Source organism: Lottia gigantea (assembly GCF_000327385.1).
Source record: "Lottia gigantea unplaced genomic scaffold LOTGIsca_317, whole genome shotgun sequence".
Lineage (NCBI taxonomy): Eukaryota > Metazoa > Mollusca > Gastropoda > Lottiidae > Lottia > Lottia gigantea.
In genome coordinates this window covers 50,547-64,015 of record NW_008709057.1, presented here as the reverse complement: position 1 = coordinate 64,015, position 13,469 = coordinate 50,547, and the positions used below count along the sequence as shown (strand labels likewise).

The following is a 13,469-nucleotide window of genomic DNA, read 5'->3' as shown; positions in this document are numbered from 1 at the left end:
AATCTGTCAGTATAAAACTTTATTTACCGTGTGATGTAGAATATCTCATAAAATCTGTTGTAGAATTATTTACAAATTAAAATAGAAATATTTGATAACAACAGCGACACGGGACTATCAGGTTTAAATCAATGGACTAGATATAAAGATTATAGTTAAATAAATACATTTACATCTGAAAAAATCTCATTGTAGCTAAACGATATTGGACATAGATTTATTACTTCTAAAATTGTAATCAATGTCGCTTATTACATTATTACATTAAGTTATAATCTGTAAATCGTCAGTATAAATATAAAACTGTATTTACCGTGTGGAGTAGAATCGATCATAGAAGCTGTTATAGAAGTATCTACAAATTAGAATAAAATTATTTGAAAACTACCAAGAAAGACTATTAAGTTTAAATGGAGTATTAAATAGTTTTTAGTAGATCGTAATTTTGTTTGCTCAAATGTATACACTAAAATCTACAGAAATGTGTTCATTAGCGTATCTGAGAGTTAAATTTTGCTAACGCCAAAAAGGCCAGTATACTTTTGAAATACGGTTAAGAAAATTTACAGATTTAAGCAAAGTAAACGCCTAGTTGTAGAGAAATAGGTCGTCTACTTATTCTGAATATTTCTACTAATTATATCGGGCTATTAAAAAAATAAACACTAAAACTAGGTCAAACTGCTTAGATAACGTTTAGTGCTCTTTTGTCATTAACCCTTTTAAAACAAACTCGGGTTGATCAAGAAGATACAAAGATATACATAACATATTTTAGAAATTCTTTCTGGTATAATTTACGAAGTTTTTGATAATTAAAGTTTCTCATACTTCCCCTTTAAAAAATATTTAAATGTAAAGAGTATAGTTAAATGTATAACTGCATTTAAATCTAATATCCTCATTGTAGCAGAACGATGAGAAAAGATAGTGGACCACAGCCATATACGCCCACCACGGCATGCGGATGGTAAATATTCAAGATTTTGGGGCAATGGCAATAACTCTGCTTTTAACCGCTGAACATAGCTCAAATTCGAACTTGATCTTCGTTTTATGAATATGTATACACAAACCGAATTTCATTTGATTCCATCAAAACATCTAGTTTTTAGAGCGTTTACAAGCGGACGGACGGAAAGAGGACGGACGGACAGAGGTACCGACAATATACGTCCACATAGAGAGATGTGGGCTTATAAAAAAAACGTAGATTTATTACTTCTAAAATTGCAGTCAATGTAGCTTATTACATTATTACATTAAATAAAAGGTTGCAAATCTGTAAATCGTCAGTATAAATATAAAACTTGATTTACCGTGTGGAGTAGAATCACTCATAGAAGTTGTTATAGAAGTATTTACAAATTAGAAAAAAATTATTAGATAACTACAAAGAAAGACTATTAAGTTTAAAGGAGTATTAAGTAGTTTTTAGTAGATCGTAATTTTGTTTGCTCAAATTTATACACTAAAATCTAGAAAAATGTGTTCCTTAGCGCATCTGAAAGTTAAATTTTGCTAATGTCAAAAATGCCAGTAAATTCGGTTAAGAAAATTTACAGATTAAGCAAAGTAAACACATAATTTGTTTTATACTTCCCTTTAAAAAATGGACGAGTATTTAGATGTAAAGATTATAGTTGAATATATACACTGCATTTACATCTAATAACCTCATTGTAGCAGAACGTTGAGAAAAGAACGCAGATTTATTACTTCTAAAATGGCAGTCAATGTAGCTTATTACATTAAAACATTATGTTGTAGGTTGTAAATCGTCAGTATAAACACATAACTGCATTTACCGAGTAGAGAAGAATCGATCATAGAAGCTGTTGTAGAAAAAACTACAAAATAAATTAGAATAGAATCATTTGATAACTACAGAGATACAAAGACTATTAAGTTTAAATCAATTAACCAGATGTAGAACTTATAAATAAAGGGGTTGTAAAGAGGTTTTCTAAAAAAATCATTAGTATCGGGAACACTGCGCCAGTCTGGAGCACAATACCATTAAAGCACAAATACTGGTGGAGAATGGTTTTAATAAACAAATAATAACAAACGATAAACCCAGAGAAGAACGGGAAGTTAATAATAACTTACTTCCCTTTGTTGGACTTTGACCACTAATATTGTAGATGTACACAAACGGTGAGTCAAGTGAGGTAACCTACTGGCGCAACTTCTCTTTTCATTAAATATAACTAAAATGGTACATAAAGTAAGGCACCGAGATTGACGAACTGTCAAAGGTACATAACAAAGCAAATTATTATTTGAAAAACAAAAAACATTTAGCATAACTTTGCTTTTAATCACACTGATAGTCATTCAAATAAGCAGGCCGCTTTACTATGCGTTTGGGTCGGGTAGGGAGAGATGACAACGGATCCGAAGAAGGAATGACAGCAGCTGTATCAGCGTCTTCAACTGGTTGACTCAGTAGCTCTGGAATATCTGGAGGTATCGGGGGATCTACCTTAGGAGGCTCTTCGACAAGAAGAGATTGATCTTGACTTGGAGCAGCATCTTTTGACACCTGGTCGGCATCGGTAAGGCGTATATCATGATCCGTATCTTCGTACACGCTTACTTCACTAGAATCATTGTGGTATGAACGTCTAGGTGGCATGGACGATCGTAATTGAGCGCCAAGGAATTTACGGATGTAAAACCAATTGTCATCAGTTGATGTGACGATGTATCGTTCACAACCTTTGTCTTTGATGCCATCACAGGTAAGGTAAACTAAATCGCCAACTTTAGCAACAGTGTTGGGACGTCGATGATTCTTCGATCTAAAGCTGTAAGGATGATTTGCTAGTCGTCGAGAATGTTGAAAAAGAATTACTTCGCGATCAGAGATAGGAATCTGTTGATTTGTCACTTGACTTCTTTGGATCCATAGTTCATGAGCTGATAAGCCATGAGACCGGACTCTTGAATTCATACGAGCCGTAGTTATTGACAATCCCAATGGTGTAACAGGACCACCACCAGGTTCCTGACGTAATAACTCATCCTGTAATTCTTGGATAGCCCTCTCAGCTACAGGATTCTTATTAGGGTTTTTGATTCTACCGACTTCGAGTGAGATTCCAAGTTTCAGTAGTGTTTGATCTGATACAAGAGGGGTGAACCCTGGCGCGGGATCAACTCGAACTGATACAGGGGGTCCATCAATTGGTTTCATGGTCAATAATAGACGAGAAAGAATGTCACGAAATGTAGAGGACTTCTCATTCTCTATAAGAGTAGTTGTGGTGTGTGACGTAGTGGTCTCCCTTATGAGAAATATAAATTGCTTGGAACGACGAAGGATATTGAAACTGTTCCTGGAGGAACGCTAGTTGATGGATTAAAGATATGATCAGGCAAATGTTTCAAAGAAGTACAGACATAACAATCGGAGGTAACGTCTGCTATTGCTTGATCCATTCCTAAAGCGAAAAACTGGCGCTTCGAAACTTGTCTAACGAGCTGTTAGTAAACCATGTAATACCTCTTTAGGAACTAATGTCAATTCTGATGACGGATAAAATGGCTCATTATGTTTAACAACCAAAAGTCCATCCTTGGCTATGGTAATAGAATTAAGATAACGTTTTACATCACTTAGGTTAGTGATCTTCTTTGAGGGTCGAGTTCCTTGTTATAAATGTGCATGAACGCGGCGTAAATCAGGACTGTCAGCCTGAGTAGAAATCCAAGCAGACCGGGATGAAAATGGTATCTTGGTATTACCGGCAAGTACATCAGAGGGTTTAACACATCTGACGACGGATTCTTCTAATTTGATTATGAACAAGCAAATTTGGCAGTTAGGCTGATTACAATCGGGCGCATTTCTACTCGCAAAGTCGGACGGGATATTAGCCTTCCCAGCGAGATGCCTGACGCTAACTTGGTATCTGCTAACGGCAGATAAGAAGGACGTAACACGGGGACTGTTTGAGAACTCTCCTCTGCACAATTTTTCCACTGCCTGAACACAGGGCTTACTGTCAGTCAATAAACAGGTAGTCTGAGTGGATTGAATTATATACGGAAAAAATGTTCGATACAGGCAGCTATTGACAACGCTTCTATTTCACAGGGTAACCAAGTAACCTGGCGTTGATGAAGTTTTGCGCTGAAGAAACCCGACAGGTACATATGGGACTGTCTTGTAACATATAGGGTTGCGCCGATGCCATTTTGTTTGATGGAACCATCTGTTACTATCCAGAGTTGATCGGATGGACGTGGTAACAGGATACTCTTATTGGTGGTGAGAGCAGTCTGAGCAGTCGTATACTGGGCACGAAGATCACCGGTCCAAGGTATTTTATCTGTTGACTGTAAGCCAGCTATGGCAGTATCCAAGGTTCTTATAAAACTGGAACAGTTAGGGATGACACGCATAAGAACTTTATATGCTCCTATAAATGCTCTAAGACCACGAACATTCTCAGGTGGTTGAGTAGTAGACAAGGTAGAAATTCTATGGGGACTCGCAGAGTCAATATAGTAGTATCTTTCGGACATATAATAGTTTTTGAAGCAGAAAGTCGCATATTACACACACTTAAGGCTTGAAGAGTTCGCTGGAATCGGCGAAGGAGCTCGTCGGGTGAGTTACCGCCAATGTAAAGGTCATCAGCGAGTTTCGTGACAGCGCCTTCCTGTAGTAAATCTCCCAAAATACGACACATCAACTCCTCCAATGCTGTCTCAGATCCCGGCATACCCATAGCCGAACGAGTGTACACTCTTATACCACGGTAAGGAGTGGCAACACCGCAATACTTCATAGAGGCTTTCGAGAGAGGAATCTGGTAGAAAGAATTAGTCAAATCGGTAACTATAATGTATTCCCAGCAAGCAATGGTGCGCAGAATCGAATCCATATTAGGCATAAGAGATGGCGCTATAGCGAGCGACATCTGAAAAGGCAGTTACCAATCGATGTCCACCAGACTGCTTCTTCACAAGAAATGAAGGATTCAAGTATTCAACAGTAAGTCCTAGCTCTTCAGGTTTTCTAAAAACACCCATGGATTCTAGTTGATCGAATTTCTCTTGTAATTCGTAAAGTTTGTTTTTAGAATACTGTGGAACACGACCCTTCCTTTGTGGAGGCTCAACAGGGCCCATGTTCACTACTGCTTCGAATGGTCCTACAGCGCCATTATATCCCGATATTTTGGAGTCAAAGACATGATCATATTCAGTCAAAACATTCTGAAATTGCTGATGCTAACAGGGGGTTAAAATTGAATCGGGGTTTAGACGAACAGCTTGAGAATTGGTGATGACTTTTGTGGTATGAGACTGGGTAGCTAAAGTTATTTCAACTGGATTGGTAGGAACTGACGTCACAGATTGTACTTGACAAAAATGACTATTTCGACGAATACAATGGGGTTCAGTAGAAAGATTAGGGATTCGCACTTTTCCAGCTACGGTTGGTAAAATGTTAGACTGAGGCCAAGTTCGAGACAACTTTGTATGAGGAGACGATGAGGTATCTGTTCTTGTCTCTATAGCAACATACTGGTCTTTTTGTAGTTCCGGGCGCAGACAAACTTCAAGAAAGTCCCCTGGCCAAACTACTGTCTGTGATGATGTGCGTAAAACATATGCTTGGGTTCTGCGTATGGTTGATGAGTCTTTACATGATTTGATATCACCATATTGATAAACGACGATACCATGCAATGAAATCTCGCGTGTTGAAGGTCGTACAGAGATGTCGTTGCAAGACATAAATGAAGTTCCAGCTAACACATCAACATCCAATTCATCCACAACTAAGGCGTCCAAGCGAAGCGGTTTATTGTCGTAGGAAAGAGTGGTATGTATTTCACCTAAAACCTTTAAAGGTGCAATTCCACCAGCTTGGAGAGCCCACTGAGATGTTTTAGATATATTGAGTCCCATATTATGGACGGTTGAGAGTTTGACCAAGTTCGTTTCAGCACCTGTATCTAATGTAAGTTGTAAACAATAGTGCTCGTAGAAAGCTGGTATATAAGGCGATTGTCTAGTGATAACACGACATGTTAAATATTGTGATTAGACCTATCTGTTGTTAGTCCCTCTTCAACGTCTGATGTGGCATTGTCAGATATTGACTGGGTGTCTTCGAGACAGATGGCATGGCGAGCTTTTGACATAAAGTTTTTGTCTGCGCTGGGGAGGAATTGACACTGGCTCAAAAAATGTTGATAATTAGATCGCCCAGATTGTTTGCAAAGGGGACAAATCTTTGTCGATTGTCTGAGTGATTGTGACCTATTTTGCGTAGTTTTATATGACGTCAACGAATCCTTGGTGGTGGTTCTTAGTATTTTCGCATCTGCAGTTGTGTGAAGTTCGTCCAATAAGGAATCGAGTGCTACTGATATTTCTGGTTTCAAGTGGCTAATGTCTGTGACCGAAGTTCAGTGCCGTATCGTTGTTTGACCAATTTTGGTAAATCTGGATGAATTAAGCGCAACCTTGCCAAGACGACCATATTCTCAAGAGAAGGAGTTAATTCTTCATCAGACGTTGGAAAAGAACCATGATGTGATATCCTTCCGGCTGTGGTAAGTAAATTGTCCTCTATAAAGGAGATTAGACGCTGGTACAAATCTTCAGGGCGCTCGTCGGGATTAAGGGAAATACCGTTAAAATCCAGGAAATGGGATCATGTGAGCTGAAATCCGTAATGTAAACGAATTGCTTACCAAATCTGTGTTAAGGATGTTAAATTTTTGACAATGGTATTTCTGGAAATAACTGGGCAGTAATTCGCTATCTGTCCGAGTATAAGTTCTAAATGAGTGACTGTTTGATCATCTGTTCTTCTTCTTGCCTCTGGTACATTCTCTCCATCAGATACAAATCCTCTTTTAGGTGTAGTAGCCGTTTTCTTTTCCCATGTGACACCATCAACAAGGTATGATGCGAAATTTTGATCTAGTGACAAGATATATTGTAAATTTTGTCTCCGGGCTTCGAATGAAGTAATTGTCTCTTATTTTGTTAGAGCCCACTGTTTTGGTGTGCGTATATTCGCCATCTCACCAGTAACAGCAATTTACTTACAATTGAGTTGCTTTTCCAAATGCGAATGGTGTAAGTATTGTGTCCTTCGATCCGTTTAAGACTGTCTCTTTTCTTTGATAAAATACTTCGAGGTAGGTAAATCCCAGCGTAGGCCACCACGCCAGTCTGGAGCACAATGCCATTAAAGCACAAATACTGGTGGAGAATGGTTTTAATAAACAAATAATAACAAACGATAAACCCAGAGGAGATTAGTTAAGTTAATAATAACTTACTTCCCTTTGTTGGACTTAGACCACTTATATTGTAGATGTACACAAACGGTGAGTCAAGTGAGGTAACCTACTGGCGCTGATGGCATCAATTCTCACCAGTCCAATTTTCAATCAGACGTCAGTGTTCGTCACTAATTGAAAATTTATGCTATATCACTCAAAGCCTTTCGCGATTAGTGACGTCATCAAACACTTAGTTTTTGTGGAATTGCAGGAACCACAGACATCTGATTGGAAATTGGAATGGTGCAAATTGATATAGGTATCCTTGATACACATAAACATTTTTTTAGAACAAATCTTTACAATTCCTTTAAATAATTACAATAATTTACATCTAATAACCTCATTGTAGCAGGACGATGAGAAAAGGACATAGATTTATTATTTCTAAAATGGTAATCAATGTTGGTTATAACATTATTTAATTAAGTTATAATCTGTCAGTATAAAACTTTATTTACCTTGTGATGTAGAACATCTCATAAAATCTGTTGTATAATAATCTACAAATTAAAATAGAAATGATAACAACAGCGACACAGGGCTATCAAGTTTAAATCAATGGACTAGAGGTAAAGATTATAGTTAAATAAATACATTTACATATAAAAACCTCCTTGTAGCTGGACGATGAAGGACATAGATTTATTACTTCTAAAATTGTAATCAATGTTGCTTATTACATTATTACATTAAGTTATAATCTGTAAATCGTCAGTATAAATATAAAACTTGATTTACCGTGTGGAGTAGAATCACTCATAGAAGTTTTTATAGAAGTATCTACAAATTTGAATAAAATTATTTGAAAACTACCAAGAAAGACTATTATACGGAAGCATACGGAAGCGTATCAGGGCCATTCATTTTTTTTTTTTTTTTGAATTTTCAAGTTAGTAACTTGAAAATTCGAGATACTAACTTGAAAATTCAAGATACAAACTTGAAAATTCAAGATACAAACTTGAAAATTCAAGTTACTAACTTGAAAATTCAAGTTACTAACTTGAAAATTCAACATACAAACTTGAAAATTCAAGTTACTAAATTCAAGATACTAACTTGAAAATTCAAGATACTAACTTGAAAATTCAAGTTACTAAATTCAAGATACTAACTTGAAAATTCAACATACTAACTTGAAAATTCAACATACTAACTTGAAAATTCAGTATTCTGAATGTTTCAACTAATTATATCGAGCTATTATGAAGCCGAACACCGAAAATTAACAATTAATATGCTCTGTTGTTATTAACCCTTTTAAAACAAACTAGGTTTGATCAAGAAGATACATAAATGTAAATAAAATATTTTAGAAATATTCTCAGGGTATAATTTACGAAGTTTTTGATGTTAAAAGTTTTTCCTACTTCTCCTAAAATATAAAGATTATAATTAAATATATACACTGCATTTACATCTAAAAACCTCAATGTAGCAGAACGTTGAGAAAAGAACGTATATTTATTACTTCTTAAATGGCGATCAATGTCGCTTATTACATTAAAACATTATGTTGTAGGTTGTAAATCGTCAGTATAAACACAAAACTGTATTTACCGAGTAGAGAAGAATCGATCATAGAAGCTGTTGTAGAAAAATCTACAAAATAAATTAGAATAGAATCATTTGATAACTACAGAGATACAAAGACTTTTAGTTTAAAGTAATAAACTTGTTGAACTTATAGATAAAGGTGTTGTAAAGAGGTTTTCTAATAAAAAGAAATATGTGTATGGGGGACACTGATGAAATTTATTAGCACCATTCCAATTTTCAATCAGACGTCAGTTTTCGATGACGTCACTAATCCAAAAAGATACTATATCACATATTAAAGCCCTTCGCGATTAGTGAGGTCATCAAACACTTAGTTTTTGTGCAATTACAGGAACCACAGACGACTGATTGAAAATTTGAATGGTGCAAATTGATGATATAGGTATCCGCGATACACATAAATTATTTTTAGAATTCATCTTTACAATTCCTTTAAATAATTACAATAACTTAAATCTAAAAACCTTCTTCTAAAATGGCAATCAATGTTGGTTATAACATTATTACATTAAGTTATAATCTGTCAGTATAAAACTTTATTTACCGTGTGATGTAGAATATCTCATAAAATCTGTTGTAGAATTATCTACAAATTAAAATAGAAATGATAACAGTAATATATACACTGCATTTACATCTAAAAACCTCAATGTAGCAGAACGTTGAGAAAAGAACGTATATTTATTACTTCTTAAATGGCGATCAATGTCGCTTATTACATTAAAACATTATGTTGTAGGTTGTAAATCGTCAGTATAAACACAAAACTGTATTTACCGAGTAGAGAAGAATCGATCATAGAAGCTGTTGTATAAAAATCTACAAAATAAATTAGAATAGAATCATTTGATAAATACAGAGATACAAAGACTATGAAGTTTAAATCAATTAACCAGATGTAGAACTTATAGATAAAGGGGTTGTAAAGAGGTTTTCTAAAAAAAATTATTAGTATCGGGGACACTGAGGGCATTCCATTCCAATTTTCAATCAGAGTTTGATGACGTCACTAATCGCAAAATACGCTATATCACACAAGGCCCTTCGCAAGTAGTGACGTAGTCAAGCACTTAGTTTTGTGGAGTTGAAGTTGTCGCCCTGTGTGCGAAGTGCATTCTGGAAAGTGTATGTCATAGGATATACTATCAAAGTAATTAAACAATTTCAACATTACCTTTAGTTACACAATCATATTGTATTTTACTATAAGCACTAACAGATCCACCACATTCTTTACCATGAACCTCACGAAATCCATTTATAGTACAAGTATTTAATCCACTGCAATTTCCTGTAACTTGTTGAAGATTATCACATGAAAATGGTTGAAAACAATCACCCAGTTCTTCATTACAACATGTTGTATTAGTACATGCAGATAAACCTTGAATATCTTTACATTCTGATCTATATCCATATGATGTATTTATTATCTGTATCACTAGAGGAATAGGACAAGATAGTCTGTGAGTTGTACATGCTTGACCAGGTGCTCCATAACATAATGTACTTGTATTAGTACTACCTGAAAAAAATTTAAATGACAAGCATGGCCTGTATCAGCGTTTTACCTCAGCTGGGTCATACTTTCCTTTTAATCAGTATTGTATTGTATTGCTGGATGCTTTTGTTGGCCAGTGTTTCAAGTTGCCTTGTCGAGAAAAAAACACAAGAAATTATATAATTCTTGTATATCATCTTGAAACTCACCTATAACTGTAGCTTTGATAATCAAAATTATGATGATAATCAACATTCCTTTAGTAACAACTACGGAAAGCCGTTTGTTAAACATAATAGGCGTCAACAAGCTGACACACTGTTACAAGCATATAAGATTATTATATCATATGTTAATCTGTCACCTGATCTGAAATATATAGCATACAATTTCCAATTATAACAGTCATAGCCTAAATGATAAAAATAAATGCATACAAGTTCAAAAAAAAAAGATACCAGATAGGGGAAGTTATTTTATTGTTATACTTGATTTGGGGTACAAATATAGCAGACTAACTCAGTGTTGTTCAGACAGGACTTGCTGTGTTAGAAAGGATAATGAGAAAAAGTGCACCGGAACGCTGTTTAACGTGCTCCTCTTCTAAGTTCACTTCTATTTTAAAAGACAATCTTACTAATAGGATATAACCCACTTGAAGTTGGAGTTATTTATCAATGTATTTTATAAAATGGTATATTTCCTCTATTTATCATAATATAAATTGACAACTTTGAGATAGGTAAGCCTATGTTACATTATTGTTATACTGTATTGATCATTAAACAAAAAATATTTATTTTACTCTAGTTAGTCTAGAGCCTTAAAAGCCCCAGTCCCACTGAGAATTTAGGAATCTGTGATGGTCTTGCAATGGGGAAACGTGGAAAAGTTTTGCGATGTCTTGCGATATACAGCGACAAAATTATAGAAATAGTGGAACGGAGATGAATCTGCAATATTAAGCGACAAGTATGCGATGCTCGCCGATAATCTGCGATCGATCTGCTGACCATGACCGAGATTAATCGTCAATGATTGACGGCGACTGTTGCCGATATATCTGAAAATCTTCAGCGTTGTATTGGCGATGTTTGAGAATTTTCTGAACTATTTGGCGATTATCCTCTAACCATTTCAAAGGTATCGCTTAACTTAGCCGAATATTCCCCGACATGTTGCAGTTGGTATATAAAAACCTCAGTCCAACTGGGCTTTGCGATGATTTGCAAGAATGGCGAAGATAAAACGTTGACAATTTCAATGCTTCGCAGTGGCTAATGCAGAAGGTTCGCCGGGCTTGCAGTGAAATTGGTAGAGATGCATTCACGACTTTTTGTCGCCAAAAGTGCATTCAAACGTATCTGCGAAGCTACGCAGAAGGTCGGCAAATATTTGCCGATTTCTCGGCGGACCGTTTGTGGCAATTTTCAGCTTATCATCTTTCGCCATTAGGATTGCAATATTATTCATAATATGAATTAATTTAGAGTCTGAATTGTATTTGATAAATACATTCTTGTATTATAAATATAAAACCATGTTATGTAAATTTAGAACAGGCTGATGGTATTAAAGAGTAAATGGGAAAACGTTCCGTACAATGAAAGGGTGTGCACGCTATGCAATGTGAATAGTGTTGAAAAAATGTTCTATTTATGCAAAGTAATATTCTTGTAGGGTTCAAAACGAACTTTGCCTTCAATTCTAAAAATAGCGTCTAAATAATCGAGACTATAATTCGCACGTTTTCCGGTTTGTGGGAAAATACAGTTCTTTACGTTGGACCATTTCGTTTTTCGATGTTTTGCAATTAGGAATTCAGACTATGGAGAACAACAAATTTGGTAATGACTGTTTTATTGTATATTTTGTAACATTGTGTATGCATTTCATTGCTTTCGGATAGGTTTTTAGTTGTCAAATCTACCTTGCTTCGTGAGCCATAATAAGCCCTTTCGATTCGTTTTCATTCGCCTTCGTTCGTAACTTGCATTATTGGGATGTATAGTTCTATATTATATATGAGTACATTATTGGGATGTATTTAGAGTACATTATTGGGATGTATGTAGATTGCATTATTGGGATGTATGTAGATTGCATTATTGGGATGTATTTAGAGTACATTAGTGGGATGTATGTAGATTGCATTATTGGGATGTTTAGATTTAGGCCTACTTCGTTCGCATTATTGGGATGCTTAGATTTACTTCGTTCGCATTATTGGGATGCTTAGATTTACTTCGTTCGCATTATTGGGATGCTTAGATTTACTTCGTTCGCATTATTGGGATGCTTAGATTTACTTCGTTCGCATTATAGGGATGCTTAGAATTACTTCGTTTCGCACCCGTTTTGTACTTTTTGGCTTTTGGTTGCATAGATTAATTGTGGTCTGGCTTGTTAGAATATTGTTATATGAGGGTTGTCTCCCTTCAATCAGATATTGTTCATATCACTTATTTCTGATATATTTTATATATTTCAGTTAATCGCTTCATTTGTATATTCGCTTCGTTCGTCTTCTGTACTCCTGATTACTTCGATGTATATATAGGCCTAAGCCTATTTGGTTTTTACTGTTTGTGGTTTTTGTAAGAAAAGAAATTTATGAACTCTTGTATTTATTAGAAGCGCATGAACAATAATAACTCCATTGAACTATAGGCCAGTCGCACCAATTCCTATTGCAGGACTACACTTGGCATTTTCGCTGTATTTGTCCTTTAGGAAACTTGCATATTTACTGTAATCGTTTCTCCTTTGCTTTGGTGTGTTTTTCCAAGTGCTGGCGGTCTATCGAGCAGGAAAAGACCCCTCTTGGACAAAATAATCCCATTTGGCAAAGTTAGGTCTTGGCATTTTCGCTGTATGTGTCTTATAGGAAACTTGCATTTTTGCTGTAATCGTCTTTCCTTTGCTTTGGTGTGTTTTTCCAAGTGCTGAAGGTCTACCGAGCAAGAAAAGACCCAACACTTGGGCAAAATAACTCCATTTGGCAAAGTTAGGTCTTGGCATTTTCGCTCCCTGTGTCCTTTAGGAAACTTGCATATTTGCTGTAATCGCTTTTCCTTTGCTTT

At 35.6% G+C, this 13,469-nt stretch overlaps 3 protein-coding genes across 3 annotated transcripts; all 3 read right to left on the bottom strand.

The window, feature by feature from the left end:
• Positions 1-2,320: 2,320 nt before the first annotated feature.
• On the bottom strand, positions 2,321-3,202 carry LOTGIDRAFT_175608 (hypothetical protein; the record flags this gene model as incomplete). Its single annotated transcript, XM_009057898.1, has 1 exon — positions 2,321-3,202. The coding sequence occupies one exon, from the start codon at positions 3,200-3,202 to the stop codon at positions 2,321-2,323; it is 882 nt and encodes a 293-aa protein (XP_009056146.1).
• A 2,045-nt stretch (positions 3,203-5,247) lies between these two features.
• LOTGIDRAFT_175607 (hypothetical protein) lies at positions 5,248-5,931 on the bottom strand (the record flags this gene model as incomplete). Its single annotated transcript, XM_009057897.1, has 1 exon — positions 5,248-5,931. One exon carries the CDS (start codon positions 5,929-5,931, stop codon positions 5,248-5,250), a length of 684 nt encoding a protein of 227 aa, XP_009056145.1.
• Positions 5,932-8,823: 2,892 nt separating this feature from the next.
• On the bottom strand, positions 8,824-12,333 carry LOTGIDRAFT_175606 (hypothetical protein; the record flags this gene model as incomplete). Its single annotated transcript, XM_009057896.1, has 6 exons — positions 8,824-8,927; positions 9,430-9,471; positions 9,663-9,704; positions 10,060-10,410; positions 10,751-10,755; positions 12,317-12,333. The coding sequence occupies 6 exons, from the start codon at positions 12,331-12,333 to the stop codon at positions 8,824-8,826; spliced, it is 561 nt and encodes a 186-aa protein (XP_009056144.1).
• Positions 12,334-13,469: the final 1,136 nt, after the last annotated feature.